Source organism: Caretta caretta, chromosome 18 (assembly GCF_965140235.1).
Source record: "Caretta caretta isolate rCarCar2 chromosome 18, rCarCar1.hap1, whole genome shotgun sequence".
NCBI classification, from domain to species: domain Eukaryota; kingdom Metazoa; phylum Chordata; order Testudines; family Cheloniidae; genus Caretta; species Caretta caretta.
In genome coordinates, this window is record NC_134223.1 from 21,963,568 (window position 1) to 21,981,951 (window position 18,384).

Below are 18,384 nucleotides of genomic sequence, written 5' to 3' on the forward strand. Positions count from 1 at the left end.
TACTCCCAGGGATATTTTGCAGAAAATTGCATTCCTGTCTCCTTGGATCTGGCTTTTGGAGCCTAGTCGCAACTCCCTAGAAGAGCTGTTTCTTTTGGCCATCAAAAGAGGCCAATAAATGCACTGTGTGCAGGCAGCAAGACGTTTTCAGTGCAATTAATACAGGGATTCTGTACCAAGACTCTTCTAGGGGGCCAAGAATCAGGGTTTTGTGACTCTGACATTCTTGCCAATAGGTCGGATGACAAAAACAGACACAGGTGGCACTTGATACAACACAAGAGAATCCATACCTAAAGAGGTGTTTCTGATGGTCATTCTGGGTTGAGATTGGTTCTTGTTGGGTGTTTCTGCCACTTTGTATTCAGCCTCATAGATACCTCTGGGGTCTAGAACTATTCTTCAGTTACTGGCTTTATGACAACAACACCTTCATATTTAAAGTTACAGACTGATTCAGAAGAAATCAAATAGAAATGATGTTTAGAACAATTTCACTGTAGCACTGGAACAGGAACTCTGAGTACTACAGGATCATGCTCACCCTACTGTACTGGGGTTTCCTTGCAGGGACCATCATTACATGGTATAGACCCTCCAGGCAGTTTCCATGATTGTAAATCTCCATCAGATGAACAGGGACTAGAACAAGAACGTATTAGATGAAGCGTTAGCCAGGTAAAGTGTCCACTCTGCCCAGTGCTGTAACTGCATGATAGGGACAGGATCTAGGCCTGGGTCTTTTTAAATAAAACACATTGTACCAGGATTGGCACTGGGGATGTTACCTCATTAGAGGTGGTGATTTTGCTGCTTTCCTGTCATAACTGCTGACACAGAATGTGATCTGTCCCCCACAGACAGAGGCAGTAGCCACAGGCAATGAGCTTCCTTGGAGACATTGTCAGAAATGAAACTTGAAATCAGATATTCTAGCCCACATGATCTGCCTTTTATAAATACAGTTAATGCAAGAGTAAAATAGAGCTGATGGGCAGGAATTCTTCCACCTTTGGCCTCCTCTTTAACTGCTGCTGTATCTTTCCCAGCAAAGGGCAGCTGTGATCTTAGAATCTTCTAATTGCCTGGTGGAAAGAGTGACACTGTCAGATAGAACGAAGACCTGCTAGCCTTGTCCTGCACTAAAGAAAGCTCTCTCAAGGAAGAGGAGCTGGTTTCTCTTTGGCAGACTAACTAAAATATGTCCAAAGAGGCTATTTCCTGGCTTGCACTACAGACTGGACACAAAAGTCAGACAGGTCCGAGGATGCTTGTTTCAACTATGAGCAGATGGAGGCACTTTCTAGTTTGCTTCTGCTGAATGGCAATTTCAGAGACAGCAGTTGATTTGATGGCACTGCTTATCTACGTTCTAAAAACTCATGCTCTCTGCTTAAGGCTCTCGGGTGGTCAGTGCTCCAAGACGCTGATAGTGACAGGCGGTCCCCCTCCCTGCGATAAGATGTCCATCACAGGCTCCATAGTTCGAAAGCCAACCATGCATCGTTACATCAGCACCAAGGTCCTGCTGGCCGAAGGAGGGGAGACGCCCTTCACTGAGCACTGTCGCAACTATGAGAACATGTACAGGGTAAGTACACGGAAGAGGGCAGGTATAGTACACAGCCTGGTTTCACCACTGACCAGGGGACTGCTATCCCTGGCCAAGGGGTTTCCCTTACCTGACAGGATCAGTGCCCAGAGGCAGAAGAAAACTGGCGTAATTCCTGTAATGATGCAGGGCAGGCCTGAACCAGGGAGAAGAAGTTGAAGCTAGACAAATTCAGACTGGAAATAAGGCATAATTTTTTTTCAACAGAGTAATTAGCCATTGAAACAATTTACCAAGGGTCGTGGCAGATTCTCCATCACTGATCATTTCTAAATCAAGACTGGATGGTTTACTAAAAGCTCTGCTCTAGGGATTACGTTGGGGAAGGTCCATGACCCATGTTATACAGGATTACAGAGCTCGCTTCTGGCCTTGGAATCTGTGAAATCCATTGGCTGAGAAGAGTTCGTCTGTACCATATATAACGGCCAGGCCTTCTGTCCCTTCAGCAGTGACCCAGTCACAAAGACTCATCTACGTGCCTATGGTAAAATAGTGCTTCCACAGGAGAAAACAGTAGTAGCAAGAAAATCAAAACATACTGGATTTTCCATGTACTTTCCCCTTCTTTAACCAAACCCATTGCCATCTGTCTCCTCGGGATGAAAGGGAAACGCCACAGCAACTCACTCCCTTTCATATTTCTAATGCAGACCCTGCAAACGGAGATTCAGAACCTGAAGGATCAGGTACAGGAGCTGCATCGTGACCTCACAAAGCATCACTCCCTCATCAAGACAGAGATCATGAGTGAGATCCTACAGAAGTCCCTCCAGATGGACGTGCAGATTGCCTCGGAGTATTCGTCTGTGGAAATGAGGCGGAGCACGTTTGAAGAGGTACGTTTCCTGCAGCTGGATGAGTCATGCCAATGCCAAGCCCAGGGAGAGAACATGGAGCATCTCGGAGTAGGAAGGACACGTAATGGGCAGGCAACAGGGGTTGTTCTAGCATAGTTGGCTCCTTGCAGAGCATTTGCACATTTCTACTCTCTTTCTTTAAATGAGCAGAAAATAGCAATGGACAGTTGGGCACAGCAGGGTTTTTTCCTGTCGATGGAAGGTAGAAGGAAGATGACAGACAAGGTGGAGTGAAATGAGATTATACTGGAATCATTAGGCTCAGTACAGTGCTAGAGATCTTCGTTAGCTGCCAAGATTTTTCTAGTTCTGCCAGACAAAGACATCTGTTTTGTGCTCAAGACCCGAGGCTATATGATGTGCTGAGAGCAATATTGTGTTCTGAGGCAAGTGAGGCTGGTTACATTTGGAGCCTGATCCCTGTGTACCCAGCCAGCAGGTAGGTTTGGATCTTGAGTAAGGGTGTGGTCTGTAGGAAATCGCACTCATCAGTACTGGATGCAGACTCTGCCCTAGGAGACTTGCCCCTGGAAATGGTTTGATGGAAAGTCACCAGCCTTATTCTTGTTTTGCAAAGGCTTCACTCAGGCTATGCTACACTACAGCTTAAGTCGACATAAGTTACGTCGCTCAGGGGTGTGAATTAGCCATCCCCGCATGACATAACTTATGCCAAATTAAGCACTGGTGTGGACAGCGCTATGTTGCTGGAGTGCTTTTCCCACCGCTCGTGGGGGCTGGAGTAATTAAGCTGACAGGAGAGCGCTCCCCCATCAGCTTAGAGCGGCTACACTAGGGAACTTACAGTGGTGCAGCTGCACCAGTGCGGCGAGCGTAGCCATAGCCTGAGTTACTAGAACAATTAAAAGGGCCAGGCTCTTGGTCTGCACTGAAGGGGCTGCTGTTGCTGCGGTATTTGCAAGTTGTTAGCTGCAAAGTGGATTGCTCTGCCAGCCTGGAATGATGGGAGAGAAACAGGCTCAGCAAATGTCCCTTGGAAAGGGTACTTCAGCCCTGTACTGCAACGCGCTGTCCAGCTCACTATTTTTGTTTCAGATTTGGGAGGAAACATATCAGAGGGTGGCAAATGAACAGGAAATTTATGAAGGTATTTGTGACAGTTCTGTCCACTAACCCACTGATTCCGTGTGGGGAGACGTTCTTCCCCAATTCACCGTCTCTGTTTAACATGCATTTGCTAAGTGGTGATAGGGGTTACCGTGCTAACTTAGTCTGTGTGTGTGGTCAGGACTCATTCTAGTTTAAAGGGGAAGTTTCAAACGTAAGAAAGAGCTGCTAAATTGCTCCTCTGCTGCTCTCCGCTCCAAGGGCTTCTAGTACTGGAATGCCACACAAAGCACAGCAAGGCCTTGCCCCACTCAGAGGAATCAGCCTCGCTTCCCACACATGCGGATCCCTCGACCTCTCTTCCCCAATCCTGCTGTCCTCCATCTGCTACACCTCTCATTCATTCTATGCCGACGGGCGAGGCAAGAATGGTCCAGCCCAGCAGAACCCCCTCCTCTAGCCATCCAGAGCAGACTCTGTTAGAGAAGGTAAATCAGGATGGGTAACTGTCAAGCAAATCCTCACCCAGTAGCTCAGAGAGTTGCTAACACAGTTTCAAACCAGACTGTGGACAGGGCCCAGGAAGCAGCCAGAGAACAGGAAACAAAAACTAGAAAAACCCACAGAATTCAAAAAATAAAATGTCAGCCTAGAGAAAGAGAAACTGAAAAGCAGAGTCTGGAGGGAAGTCTGGATATTCAGAGATTGAAGTATCTAACCAGCATAGTAGCTTTGCAAATCTCTCCCATAGATGGCTGGTTAACTGCAGCATAAAGAGATGGCAGCCTCTGGTGCTTCAGTTGGTTGTGGTTTACAGCATCTCTCCTGGGCTTAGCAGAAAGTTTACAAGCATGTAACAAGGCCCATCAGAGACGTAAGAGGTCAGAGGACATACTAGATGACTTCATAAAAACTCTTAGGACATCCATGAAAAAACACCCTCTGAAAGCTAAGAGTCAGGACCAAAGCCCCAATTTCTGGAAGACGGTGAATTGCTGGGTCCTGTTACAATGTGTTCCCTTTCCGTGCAGCACAGTTACATGACCTGTTGCAGCTGAAACAGGAAAACAGCTACCTGACAACCATCACCAAACAGATTGCCCCCTATGTCCGCTCCATAGCTAAGGTGAAGGAACGGCTGGAGCCCAGGTAAGACAGTACAGAGCCATTTCCCCAAGAAGAGGGGCTTTGGGGTCTTTGAGGTGGATTCATGTGTCTCAGTCCAGTCCCCAGTAGACTTAGCCACATTTCAAAAACACAGCCAGTGCTCTTGCTGGCACTCAGCAGGGACACCATGGCGACCTAGCTGTCAGACGTGTGAGCCCATTTCTTCAGAGATGAGGCACAGTGGCATGGCAGCACAGGGAAGCTTGTACTGCCCTAGCTGATACTGTATCTGTTCTGTGGACAGAAACTTGCAGTTCTCGTGCTGCTCATGTCCTGTTAAAAATACAGCGTACCACCAAAACCGCTGCAGCTCACTCTGCTTTTCATCTCACTGTAGACTGCAAGAACCCAAGGAACTGAAGGATGACCAGACAGAGAATCTGCTCAAAATGTATGATGACAGCACAGTGACCAGTGACACAACACACAGGTAGAGGAAGGGGTGGAATGGTTAAAATGCCGATGGCTTATCTGAATACTTGATATCAAAATTAGTCAAGCCACTGACAAATTAGCTAGTCATTCGTTTCCATATAAAATTGTCAGCTAAAATACTGAAATTAGGAAATACAAAGGGAAGACTTCCATAGAACCTCGGCACTGCAGGTAGCGTTAGGCACTGCCAGGGGGCACACACCGAACAATGTGGTCAGCAACAAGTGCCCTGCATTTTGCATCAAAGGTAGGGTCCATGGGGAAGGGAGAGGTGGTGGGGGTTTTGGTTTTTAGCCAGACTGTATCCTGGCTAAAATCCAGCTCAAGCAATTTACTTGCTGATCCCACCCCCTAAATTTCTTCACCACCTTCCCTAAATTTGTTTTTCTACTAAATTTCGAAGTTCCAGAAACACAGGACAGTATCTAAACAGAATTAACTCAGTATCCAATTACAAGAGACAAAGGGGAAGAAAAACACACCTGCAGTAATATTTAAACCAAGGGTTGGTTTCTCAAGACGGTCTCTAAGGTCTTAGAAGCTGCAGCTGAAGCAATGGGTGCTAAAGAAAATCCTGAGTTACAGAACCCTGAGAGACTAGTACGTAAATACACTATTGAATTGTTAGGAACATTTGGTGGAGAGAACAAGGAAGGAGGAGAAAAAGAGGAAGGGGATTACTCTGCATGAATGAGGAAAGTAACATAGCCAAAGATCCCTGTCGTTCACCACTGCATTGCCGCAACTGAGGGAAAACGTGGGGAAGAGATGGAACAGAGCCACTAAAAGCACATTACAGTACTGCCCTGCAACAATGGCACTCCACCTCAGAGGAGAGCATAGAGCAGCATCAGGGGACATGGTCCTTTGAGTATCTTTAATGTACTGCAGAGGAGGGTGGTACGGCTTCCTTCATTGTTGGTGAAGCTCCCTGCAGTCCTGGCTATAGCCAGGTGTCAAGTGTTAATAGCTGGAGTTAAGTGCTAGAGAACTGCTGTAATTGGAGCCTGGTTTAATCAGTGAAGTCTCAGTCATCCCATGCAGACTTGCAGCATTTTACATACTGTATGAACTGGAACTTACTTTGAGATATTTTATTTAAAAAAAAATGTCCATGTGATTTGTGCTGTTGCAATTTTGCTACACAAAATACAGCAAATGTGGAAAGTGTAAGAATAAAACTATTACACAGCAACTATTGCCCATGCCAGCAGTAGACTACCCAGAATCTCTCTTCTAAATAAAAAGAACGAGGAGGACTTGTGGCACCTTAGAGATGAACAAATTTATTTGAGTTCAAATAAATTTGTTAGTCTTTAAGGTGCCACAAGTCCTCCCCGTTCTTTTTGCTGATACAGACTAACACGGCTACCACTCTGAAACCTCTTCTAAATGAGAGTTTGCTAATAAAATATTCAGGCCATCTGACAATTAGATCTTTTTGTGATTTAGCCAAGGTGTCTTTTCTGTTCTAGGAATGACTTGACAAGAAGCATGGAAGACAACAGGGAGCCCAAAGTCGACAACCGAATGCTGAACATTGTCACTGAGGATCCCCTACTGAAAGACACTTACAGAACCAAACAGAAAGGTGGGACGGAGAATCCGAGCCAGAAAGATTGTGCAACTTAGGCAAGGCAGAATGCCAAGAAGCCACACGGCTTTGCATTTCATATATGCAAACAAAAGACTTAAATAGGAGTTTCTCAAGTACATTTATGGTTGAGTCAGATTGGCGTGTTAGAGGGGATCTATCCATTGAAATAAAAACTTGACAAGATGGGGAGGACCAGCATTTCCAAATTTAGTTTGATGAAATTGAGTCTTGAAATGCAGACTAAGGCTTCACCAATTCAGTGAATCTAAATACTGTTCTCATTACATTACCAGATGGTTTTTACTCAGTTATGGTCTGACTTCCCAGGCCAATTTCTTTGGCTGTTTGTGTATTTTCAACAATGTTACACTGTATTTTTCTGCATCAATAAATTCAAACCTCTATTCAGCAGAGAAGTCCAGTATCTCCTGAGTCAGAACTCTTTGGTGGGCCCCCATCAGGTCAGAAACTTGTTATTGGAATTGGTCTCCTTTCTCCTTCACGTGAAAACTTTGAAAAAACAAATATTGATATATTTCACACCTGAAATCCCTTCTTATCTCAGCTGCTCAAAGCGAACTGTAAACTCTTGGTGGTGAACCTAGAAAAATGGAGTATTAATAAGCCTAATTTTGACATTGTGCTATCAATTTATTTTAAATGCATGAAAACTGCTAGCTCTATGTAAGTTTTATTCCCTCTACCCCTACTCCCTGCCCCAATGAATACAATTTATTTAAAAGTCTAGCTTAGTAAACAATGTATTCTTTGTAAAATGTGGAATGTAGCTATTTCCTCAAAAAGAAAGTCACCTTGCATAGCCTTGAAGCTGGGTTTTGGGGCAGTTTATGGTTTTGGGGTGGTTATTTTTGGGGAGGAATTGTTTTTAACACTTCTGCACTTTAGTGTAATGAGATCAGTAGGACTTCCTTGAGTTTTTATGCTGTAGACTGTTCAGAAGTCTTGTTTTCCATAAAAGATGTACACTGCTTTGTATATTAAAAATCTGAAAAAATAAAATGTCAGTTGATACTTCATGCAAGTTGTTAATATAGCATGCCTACACTCACCAGGGAATTCTGGGAGGGCCAGACTACATGGGACAACTACCCTCCCACCAGCAGACTTCTCAGAAGATAAATTTCCTTCTGATAAGTTTCAAAGAGAATATGTTTCCCTTATAATCACCACACCTTTTCAGGTTATTTTAACCAAGTAGAGTTTTATTTAATAAATGGAAAGAATTCTCAAATCTGCAAAAGAAAAGAACCTTTAAATATCTGTAATGAACATTTCTTCATGTAAGAAAAAGGGTAGAACTACTCCATTTGTTTAACACACAGTTGGTCTCAGCAGGCCCAAATAGACTGTGGAGTGATTCTAGTAAACATTAGTTTTTTTCAGCACAAACAAACAGACTTCAAACATCTTGAGATATAACAAAGTAACAATCTCGTATTGCAACAGGAATGTTGAGGTGTTTTCAAGGCAGAAGAGGACTTCCTCCTCATATGCCAATCCAATGACAAATTGCCAAATAAAATAAAGACAGTGAGATCAGAAGCTACTCCAGGCAGTAAGAAAGTGCAATAGATGGACAGTTACTCTGTGCCATTATTTGAAAGTTGTATCCTAACCGTCAAAGAACTCTTACTCTGTGCTACAAGCAGAAAATGAAAGTCAAGGAACCAGGGCAAAGTAAATTCCTAAAGTTATAACATGTTTACAAAAAGCAACAGTTTTAGAAATTAGTTGTTTACAGGGTGACTAAGTTACTTTTTGTCGGACATTAGGATAAATGTTCAACGTGTTCTTACTAACCCTTCACCCCCAACTTACATTATTAATAATCTAGTTTCCTTTTTGCACTCAATCACTCTGTCCTTCACAAACCTTTGGACAATAAAAATGGACAGGTCAGTTTCACTTTCTGGTTCTCCTGCACTAGCTTAAAATTGCAACTTTTAAACTGAAAACACTGCAAGGGATAGTTTAAATACAAGCTAAGCAGGTGACTTGAAAAAACCTTATGGAACACTTTTGCAACCTATTGAGCACATAACAAGTCCTAAATTTTTGGCCTGAACAACATGATAGTGCCTTTTACCCTTGTTAGTAAATAACGGTCAGTGAGCAAGAAATCCGATTGGTTGACAAGTTTCATTTGGTAGACTGCTTTAAAAATACATAGAATTTTATGTAGTCTGTACCTCTTCTTAGTGGTTAAGATGTTTTCCCAGGCTACATAAATACTGTTTGCAGGAGTGAGTTGAAGTCCTTTCCCACAGGACTTCATAAGTTAATTGCTAACATGAGACTGTGCAAACCTACCAAAGGCCAGAATCAAGTTCTTATTCACTGGGTACAGAACTAGAAGCTGTTCATTGACCATACGTCTTTGACTTTTTAAAAAGACTCTGAGCTGCAGCATGTGCCAAAGGGTCCATTTTGATGAATAAATCAACTGAAAACCCAATTTGAACTAAAGGGTGATCTTCATTTCTTTGTGAATGCTGACTCCCCTTTCCTTTGGGAATAAGGGCTGCAGCAATCATTCCAGATATTTACACCACAAGATAAAGTACTAAGATCCCACACTACTGTGCCATCCCCAGAAGTGGAACATTAGCGCTATGTAAACGTACTTAGGGCAAACACCCACACCTCATTTTCAAAAGCGATTTTGTGTTTGACAGTTTTGCCGTAGGTCAAGAAGTATAAAGATTATTCTTCCGACTCAGCACATCTTGGGATGAACCTACCTGCCCTGCACAAATCTGATGTTTGTGCAAGTTCTAGTCCAGGTGAAATATTGACAATAACTTTGGGGCACTGTCACTATATCAAAATAAATTTCAGCAAGGCCACTGGAGAAGAAAGTGCTTTCACTGACCGCTGCATCAACCGAGTAAATCATTTCCTGTGCCCATTCATATTCTTGCTGAGAGACACAATCTAAAGAAAATGCATTTTCACTGTGACAACACAGATCCTACAAAGGGCTTATTCAACAGAACCTGAGGCTTGGTGGGTGATAGTCAGAACCTCCAGCTACACAGATGAAAAAGGTCCTCTTCCAACATAGCTATAAATGTTACATTTGGGTGTTGACTCAGAACATGCAGATAAATCCCAAACTCAAAGGGTAACTGTAGTATCGAGGCACCAGAACGGAGGTCATCAGTGACAGGTGCATTAGGAATACCCATGATGCCTCACATGAGCTAAGTGCTACCCCAGGCATATTAACGGTAGCTTGATGAGGGCTATCGCAAGCACAAACAGCCGTGTAGCCACAGTGGCACAAGCAATGCAGGGTACGCACTGACCCGTTCCCGGCAGGTCTGTATTCTGCATGGCACAGATGTGCCTCCCGTGCCGCTACTCAGGCTACCGTGGCTACACAGCTATTGCATTAGCTCTCGCAGACTAACCGCCGGTACGCGTACACGGCCAGGGGAAATTATACCTCCAGCTCACAGTGCGATGCTTTTCAACGCTCAGGGCCGAAGTGCTTTGCAAAGAAGGTCAGTATCATTATCAATAGCAGGTTTAGTTATGAAACATTTACAATGGAAAAACTCATATGAGAAACATCTTAACAAAATAAGCGCAGTCAAAAATCCTTGTTCGTATTAAGTTTTTAACTGGTTTGAGATTTTTTCTGAGGTATGTTGGCTACAGACAGATAGCAAAATGTAGAACGCTCTTTCAGAAGTACATTGGAGGCACTTCTATTGCAAAGGAAAAGCAATCGGAACGGGAATCAAGTCCTTACAAATAATTATGCAGAGGAAAGACAACATTAACCAAATACAGCCCTGCTGAAGTTTCATATCTCTTTCCTCAAGCAACAAATATATTCAGTAGGAGATTTAATATAACAGTGGGTATTTTAACTAGAATTCAATGCAGCAGGTGCCCTGAAATTTGAAGGCATAACTTGCGTAGGAAAAGGCTTTAGCATGATGGAAGAGAGAAGAGATTAACAATTTGTCCCTACATCCCTTCGTATGCAGGTTGACTGAAATTTGACTTCCAACTTGTTTGGTACATGCCTCATTTTAATATCCAAGTATGTTCCCAGTGGTATTTCAATTGTAAACTTAAGCATTCCAAACTACCAATATAGTCATCAGCACCACAAAAAAACTCTACTGAATTACAACCCAACAGAAGTTGGCAACATCTTTACAAAAGCAGCTTCTGCCAGTGCTCTATTTCCTGAACTATGTTACAGTACCTTAAGGGAATACTTCAAGCCAAGCCATTACCTGTCAGCATACAATTCTCATTCCAGCAAGAAAGCTCTATCTGGAATCAAGGAAACAGTGAACTTCTTTGGTATATAGTAACAGAAAATAAATTATACCACAAAATCTGAATACAAATCATATCCAGAATGGTGAATATTTAGAATATCACCAGTTAATCAGAAAAATATTTTCCTACATTAGCTTATTTTCTGGAAGCGTTTCCCATACAGATGAAACATCCAAGTCATATTCTAGAACCAGGCAAGAATCTTACCACCTAAGGCCTTTTGCAAGTCTACCAGCTATTGTTCTCTCTCTGCATTTCACAAAAACAGGAACAAACTTGTAATTTCCCTGAATTAAACTTATTTTCATGAGTGAACTAAAAATAGAGAAAGAGCTAACAACTAAAGTTATTTAAATAGGATTGAATGCAGCATGATTTTGAAGACTGTGTTTTACAGAAGCAAGTTTACGATTTGACAGGACAGAGTCTTGCCAAGGGGGCTATGGGAAAACGACAAAATGAGAATGAAACTTAAATTCATGGCACTAGGTAACTGATGGACACAACTGAGTTAAGTTTTCAATCTGAGCTTTCATGATATTTAATGAAAGATTATTTGCGATTTAAGAAAGTTTGAATACTGAAAGAGCCCCCTATTAACATTATATTAGGAGACAGTGCTTTATGCCGCACTGTCAGTCTTTCAGGTAAGCATATCCCCAAAACGGTATGTAAATTCATGCATTTAAAAGACAGAGATTAAGGGCTGGGTTCTGACAGCCCTCCAAGCAGGACATTACCACACTGACTTCAGTGGGACTTCCACACACTGCAGGCTTGTCGAGTCAGGTCCAGAGAGGTTAAAGCTGTGCTGTTTAGCTTTTTTTATGGGCAAAAAGCTTTAATTTTAAGGTTTCACCATAGAAATATGAGCTTCCAACTAGCACCCTTCCAGTGCAATGGCAGTTCCTAGTAAGTGCATAGCTCATTCTTCAACAGAATCGGTTAACACATTTCAGTACAACTCGCTGGTGTAGGTAGAGCGAGACATCTTTTCACCAGCATTATGCTTCATTTTAGGATCACTACAGATTAAATAATCCAGAAGATCCCTCTATGCATGTAGGAAGGACTCATCTTGATTGAGCTTCTGGTTTATTTGCAAGGCGTTCCAGCTGCCTAGCCTTTAATGAGTCTCCAGGGGATGACCCGTAAACAGAGACTGGCTACTACTACAGCGTGTCACAATATAGTGCCATGCATAGTTCCTTTCCATATGATGCCTGGAGCTGGATGTTGGCTCAGCCAGTCCGACGTTTCATGTGTTACAGTTCCACTTTAACTCCCTTGATAAAAGGCAGACCCGATGGCACTTTCTTTTTATACTCCAGGTACTCCTCTCCAAAGAAGTGAATTAACGTAAACTCCTCTTCTTCTATTCGCTCTCTGAAGAATCTCCAGGATGCTAAAGTGTAGCCAACAACACAGACGGGATTACAGAGTAAGACCTGTAAGAGGATACAAGTGGTTACAGTCCAATTCAGCCTTGCAAAACTCTGTTCACCCTGGGAAAGGTTTTTGGTTGGTTGTTTGAAAAAACAAATGAAGTTTCATTAGTTGTCCACAAAGTGTATATCTGCAGTATGGCTCCCCATTCTCCAAAAACAAATTTTTAGAATTTTGTTCTTGATCGGAATCCTATCTCTGCATTCTAGCCCAAGTATGACAGATTAGTTCTGATGAAGAAAGAGCACTGACGTTTCTTCCTATTGTAATACCAGACCCAAAGAATATGCTCCTGCTAAAAGAATTCAGGCTTGTAAGGCTTATGCATATGTGGTTTGCATATTTATAATTTTTCTTTAAAAGATAGCAACAGACACCATCACCACTCATACACTACAAGGTTTATATCTCGGATACTCTATGCTTGTTATAAACGAATTACAATATCCAATATACTGACATTTTAAGTTACAGGAGTACTGTAGTTGGTTTCAAGTATTTGACCTGGGTTTTATATACACTAAACTTACTTAGCAGTCCTGTACAATACTAATATTCAATCAGAATAAGGCAAGTCTGATGGCTTACTGGAAGACACTTTGGAAGTAAAGATGAAAGGGAGGCCTGGACACACCCTGGAAGCTTTAAGGTCCAATGGCTAGCAGCAGATCACACCTTGAACCTCTGAAAGTGTTCCAGCTCAAACCCACGCTCCATTGCCTCTGCTTAATTCACACAGAAAATTAAGGAGATATGGTCTTCCCAAACATCACACATGATGGAGAGTTCAGAGGCCAGCAGTTTCATGATTCACAGCTAAAAGTGTACTGGTGGAAGACAGAATGTGTCAAAATCCATACCAGGGACTCCTACAGTTGATCATTTGCGAAACAGATTAGGTACAGGCTCTGGGCAGCATTAAGAAAAACTAGAAGATCAAGATAGCTAAGTGTATTTTATACAATACCTGTGTTCCAATACTCCAGTAAAACCATCCCACGTAAGATGGGTGCCGGAACCACCCATATACCCCACTTGTCACCAAAGTATGAGTATCCGATTTCTCATTCTGAACAATATGGTTGAAGTTGGAGCCAGCTGTGAGCATGGCAGCTTTCCTCAGACAATCCCCAAAGATCACCATCAATAACCCTACTGCACTGAGCCAGGTGATTTGCTTCATTTCTGCAAGTGAATAAGTACTGGTCATAACATGTTTTAAAAGTTTACTCTTTTATTGCAGGTAAAAAAAGAAATTTAGGGTTAGAGGCCTAGGGTAGGGAGAGAGCACCTTCAAAATTCATTAACCTAACCTGATGCATCCAGACCAAAGCCCCAAAGTTTGTGTAGTATCCCCAAGAGACTGATGTGCATGCTCTTGTTGTTTTAAGATAATATATAACATAAATGCAGTGTGACCGGTTTCAGAGCAGTAGCCATGTTAGTCTGTATCAGCAAAAAAAAAAAAAAAGAAAAAGAAGTACTTGTGGCACCTTAGAGACTAACAAATTTATTTGGGCATAAGCTTTCGTGGTCTAAAACCCACTTCATCGGATGCATGCAGTGGAAAATACAGTAGGAAGATATATATACACAGAGAACATGAAAAGATGGGTGCTGCCATACCAACTGTAACGAGATCAATTAATTAAGGTGGGCTATTATCAGCAGGAGGAAAAAAAACCTTTTGGCCATCCTGATTATCACTACAACAGGTTTTTTTCCTCCTGCTGATAATAGCCCACCTTAATTAATTGGTCTCGTTACAGTTGGTATGGCAGCACCCATCTTTTCATGTTCTCTGTGTATATATATATCTTCCTACTGTATTTTCCACTGCATGCATCCGATGAAGTGAGTTTTAGACCACGAAAGCTTATGCCCAAATAAATTTGTTAGTCTCTAAGGTGCCACAAGTACTCCTCGTTTTATTTTTATAAATGCAGTGTGTGTTGTACAATTTTAGTCTATAAAAATTAAACAAAACATTTTAACAAAAGTCTGATACTCTATTTACTCCTCACCAGCTATACTGATAAGGCAGCAGTGTGTCTTAACTCTTCCTGGTGAATCGAAATGCAAAGGCAGAATGGTCAGAATACACAGCTCCAAAGAGAATCTAACCCTAGAACTGCGCACTGTTTCTTGGTGTTTCACAAGTTGGATGGGGTTAAACTGATGTGCTCAGTCCTCAGAGGAGAGCAAATGCACTCTACCAGACTTTCCCCACCAATTCAAGAGCAGCACTGAGGAAGCCATATCCAACCCTCTTTGGTCTGACATGGGATGCTGGCAGTGCGGAAGCCATAAATACTTCCCCCATTCCAGAAAACTGGTTTAAAAAAGTTTCTCTAAAAAGACAAAGAATCCCAAAATAATTGATAATTATTGGTAACATGAATCTTACTTGAGCACTAACAAAATCCAGTCAGCAAGGTATGTCCTCTTCAAACTCTTTTTAACAGAATGCTAAACATTCATTGGTATTCCAGATTGCCTAAAAACTATCCTCCGTTTCAAGAGTCAATACAGCATGCAAAGTGTTTGGGAATAAGATAACTGTCAGTACACTCTCATAAAATCTCTTCTCCTTTAGACACCCTGTCACAGAATAACTAGATGTGACTAATCAAGCCTAACAGTGTAAGTGCCAGGTTTCATCCTTTACCATACTTTATTAGAATCCCACATAAATGTATTTAAACACCAACACACTGAGCCAGACCTATATACAAGGCATGAAAATGCTGGTGCTGCTTAAGTCAGTGGCAGAAAACCCAGTGACTTCAGCAGGACCAGGACTCACCTAACATATGCATGAGAATAATTTAATCCTAGGAATTTTTCTCCCTTTATGAATTGCTTAAAATGTGCTGCCAACGCAGTCCCTGCATGTGAAATACAGCCTATAGTCACACGGGCAATTGGTCTTCTCTTTAAAAACTTACCCAAAAACCTCAAATAAAACTACTGACCTGGATAAATGATTTTTTCAACTGTGAACTCTATCCAAGAAGAGAGAGCAGCTAGATTATACTCAAAACTGTGGTTTAGGAGGAAAGAGTCCAAGGACAAACTTCTGGGATTATTGATCGCTGTCACCAAATACTCAGAATAATGGAACAGTGACAAGGAACACATATACCTAGAAAAGAAGAAACCCACCAAAATTAAGATGAACTTAATTTATTTAAAAAGTCCAGTTATGTTTTGCTGTGTTTATTTCTGGAATCCTATGTTTTGAAATCCATGATACTGTGTTGACCGTTCACAGCAGCATAACTAGAATTCTGCAACTCTTGTTCTCCACTATTTATTCATGTATGTTAGGAACAAACATGTTATTTGTGTAAGGTTATGTACACATATATATTAAAAACAAAACTTAAGACTTTCACTTAGGAGGAACTGGAGGCTTCAAGGCATTAGTAATACAATTATATTTAAGGGCTTGTCTACACTGGCAATTAACAGCACTGCAACTTTCTCACTCAGGGGGGTGAAAAAACCACACCCCTGAAAAAAAGGAGGACTTGTGGCACCTTAGAGACTAACCAATTTATTTGAGCATAAGCTTTTTGAGCATGTAGCTCACGAAAGCTTATGCTCAAATAAACTGGTTAGTCTCTAAGATGCCACAAGAACTCCTTTTCTTTTTGCGAATACAGACTAACCCGGCTGCTCCTCTGAAACCACATCCCTGAGTGCAGCAAGTTTCAGCGCTGTGAAGCGCTAGTGTAGACAGTGCACCAGCACTGGTAGCCGGCCCCTCGTGGAGGTGGGGCTTTTAAGAATGCTGCGCCGTGACCACACCAGGCACATTAAAGTGGTGCCAGTATAGATGAGCCCTGATGCAAGTCGAGCAGACCAGAGCAGCAGGTAGAGACTGTACTAATGCCGCAGTGCCAATCGATCCTGCAATGCCAGGGGTATTGAGTAGATAACCTAAGACTACATTTTTCCATCTCTGATCTCTAGCAATAGGATACCAAACCTCCCACCTCTCAGCTATTGGTTTGAGGGCATCTATTTCACTTTCAGTGCACCTCAACCTTCACTGGGAGGCACTTCGCTGCAAAGGCCAGGAGGGGAGTTAGATGTGCCTGACCATTCAGTCTCTGGCTTTCTTCTCGGACCAAAAACCAGTGACAACTATGCAGGTTTTCTGATGCAGTCGCCTGGCTTACATGAACAGGGCTGAGACCCGGCAGGCTGTTCAGCACAGGTCCCCGTACAGTCACCGTTTTCAGACCCTACTGACCTGCGCTGCACACAGGTCCCTGTCCCCACCTTAACAAAGGATTTCCTTACCAGCCAAAGTGCTTCCATGAGGATTGTCCAAAGCTCAGCAGCAAACCACAGCCGAAGACAAAGCCCAGGAAGCAGGCCCGGATCGCGATCTGAAGCAGAGCATTAAACACAGAGCTTCCCGTCTCTGCCCCAGAGCAGCAGCCCCGGCTCCAAGGGGCCCTGCCCCCAACCGGTCTCGTGTCCCAGGTGTAAACACCGGGAACGGAGGGACCCCGCCCCCCAGCCAGGCCCGGGGCAGCCCCCGCGCGCCCCCAGCCAGCCAGGCCCCGCCCCCCTCCGGGGCAGCCCCCGCCCCCACCCAGCCAGCCAGGCCCCGCCCCCTCCGGGGCAGGCCCCGCGCGCCCCCACCCAGCCAGCCAGGCCCCGCCCCCCCTCCGGGGCAGGCCCCGCGCGCCCCCACCCAGCCAGCCAGGCCCCGCCCCCCTCCGGGGCAGGCCCCGCGCGCCCCCACCCAGCCAGGCCCCGCCCCCCCTCCGGGGCAGGCCCCGCCCCCACCCAGCCAGGCCCCGCCCCCCCTCCGGGGCACCCCCGCGCGCCCCCACCCAGCCAGCCAGGCCCCGCCCCCCCTCCGGGGCAGGCCCCGCGCGCCCCCACCCAGCCAGGCCCCGCCCCCCCTCCGGGGCAGGCCCCGCCCCCACCCAGCCAGGCCCCGCCCCCCCTCCGGGGCAGCCCCCGCGCGCCCCCACCCAGCCAGGCCCCGCCCCCCCTCCGGGGCAGGCCCCGCGCGCCCCCACCCAGCCAGGCCCCGCCCCCCCTCCGGGGCAGGCCCCGCGCGCCCCCACCCAGCCAGGCCCCGCCCCCCCTCCGGGGCAGGCCCCGCGCGCCCCCACCCAGCCAGGCCCCGCCCCCCCTCCGGGGCAGCCCCCGCCCCCCCTCCGGGGCAGCCCCCGCGCGCCCCCACCCAGCCAGGCCCCGCCCCCCCTCCGGGGCAGCCCCCGCGCGCCCCCACCCAGCCAGGCCCCGCCCCCCCTCCGGGGCAGCCCCCGCCCGCCCCGAGCCAGGCCCCGCGCGCCCCCGGCCCGCCCCAGCGCCCCCGGGCCGCACCTGGTAGAGCGGCGGCCGCCAGAGCAGCAGCAGCAGCGCGTTGATCCCGGCCACGTGCAGAGCCAGCGCCGCGCGCCCCTGGAGCCCGGGCCCGGCCAGCAGCGCGGGCGGCGCCGACAGCAGCAGCGGCAGCGCCGCCACCGACGCCCCGAGCAGGAAGGCGGCCAGGCTGGCCCGGCCCTCTGCGACCAGCCTCCCCTCCGCGGCGGCCATGACGGCGGCCGGCCCGGCGGCAACCCCGCCGCGCGACACAAGTCTCGCGAGAGGAGCGTCGACGGGCCCAATCTCGCGAGACAGCGCCGGGGAAGCCCTGGAATCTCGCGAGATTCCCCCAGCCGGCTCAGGGTTTCAGGGGCGAGGCTCCGAACGGGTCGGTCACGGTGCGGCCCTGCAGCGCCCCCTGTGCAGCGGAGGACGCAGGGCGGCACTAGCTTTTGTACAAGGGGGCTGACTCTTGAGTAATGGCTCACTAAGCAGAAATCGGTCCTTGCGAATGGGATCCCCCACCAAGGGCCTGAATT

The 18,384-nt window shown here is 45.5% G+C and overlaps 2 protein-coding genes across 11 annotated transcripts in view; one reads left to right on the forward strand and one right to left on the reverse strand.

Moving 5' to 3' along the window:
• Window positions 1–7,776, forward strand: part of RNF207 (ring finger protein 207) — a 37,719-nt gene extending 29,943 nt beyond the window's left edge. Inside the window, exons 14-19 of one of the 2 annotated variants that reach the window (XM_048825287.2) lie at window positions 1,399–1,591; window positions 2,266–2,451; window positions 3,529–3,580; window positions 4,572–4,689; window positions 5,045–5,137; window positions 6,618–7,776. In XM_048825287.2, the coding sequence (XP_048681244.1) occupies window positions 1,399–1,591; window positions 2,266–2,451; window positions 3,529–3,580; window positions 4,572–4,689; window positions 5,045–5,137; window positions 6,618–6,774 (799 nt within the window). In that variant the 3' untranslated portion in view covers window positions 6,775–7,776. The remainder of the gene's footprint in view (window positions 1–1,398; window positions 1,592–2,265; window positions 2,452–3,528; window positions 3,581–4,571; window positions 4,690–5,044; window positions 5,138–6,617) is intronic. The other variant, XM_048825289.2, reaches the window with a different exon arrangement.
• The window catches only part of ICMT (isoprenylcysteine carboxyl methyltransferase), a 46,898-nt gene extending 28,788 nt beyond the window's left edge, over window positions 1–18,110 (reverse strand). For 8 of the 9 annotated variants that reach the window (XR_012665394.1, XR_012665392.1, XR_007353332.2 and 5 more), the window contains exons 1-5: window positions 17,864–18,110; window positions 16,820–16,908; window positions 15,484–15,653; window positions 13,476–13,693; window positions 11,803–12,510 (exon numbers count right to left, since the gene is read on the reverse strand). Coding sequence is in view for 1 of the 9 variants with exons in the window: in XM_048825290.2 (XP_048681247.1) it covers window positions 12,328–12,510; window positions 13,476–13,693; window positions 15,484–15,653; window positions 16,820–16,908; window positions 17,864–18,076 (873 nt within the window). In the remaining 8 variants the exon portion in view is untranslated. Of the gene's footprint in view, window positions 1–7,941; window positions 12,511–13,475; window positions 13,694–15,483; window positions 15,654–16,819; window positions 16,909–17,863 lie in introns of those variants that run through there. The other variant, XM_048825290.2, reaches the window with a different exon arrangement.
• Window positions 18,111–18,384: the final 274 nt, after the last annotated feature.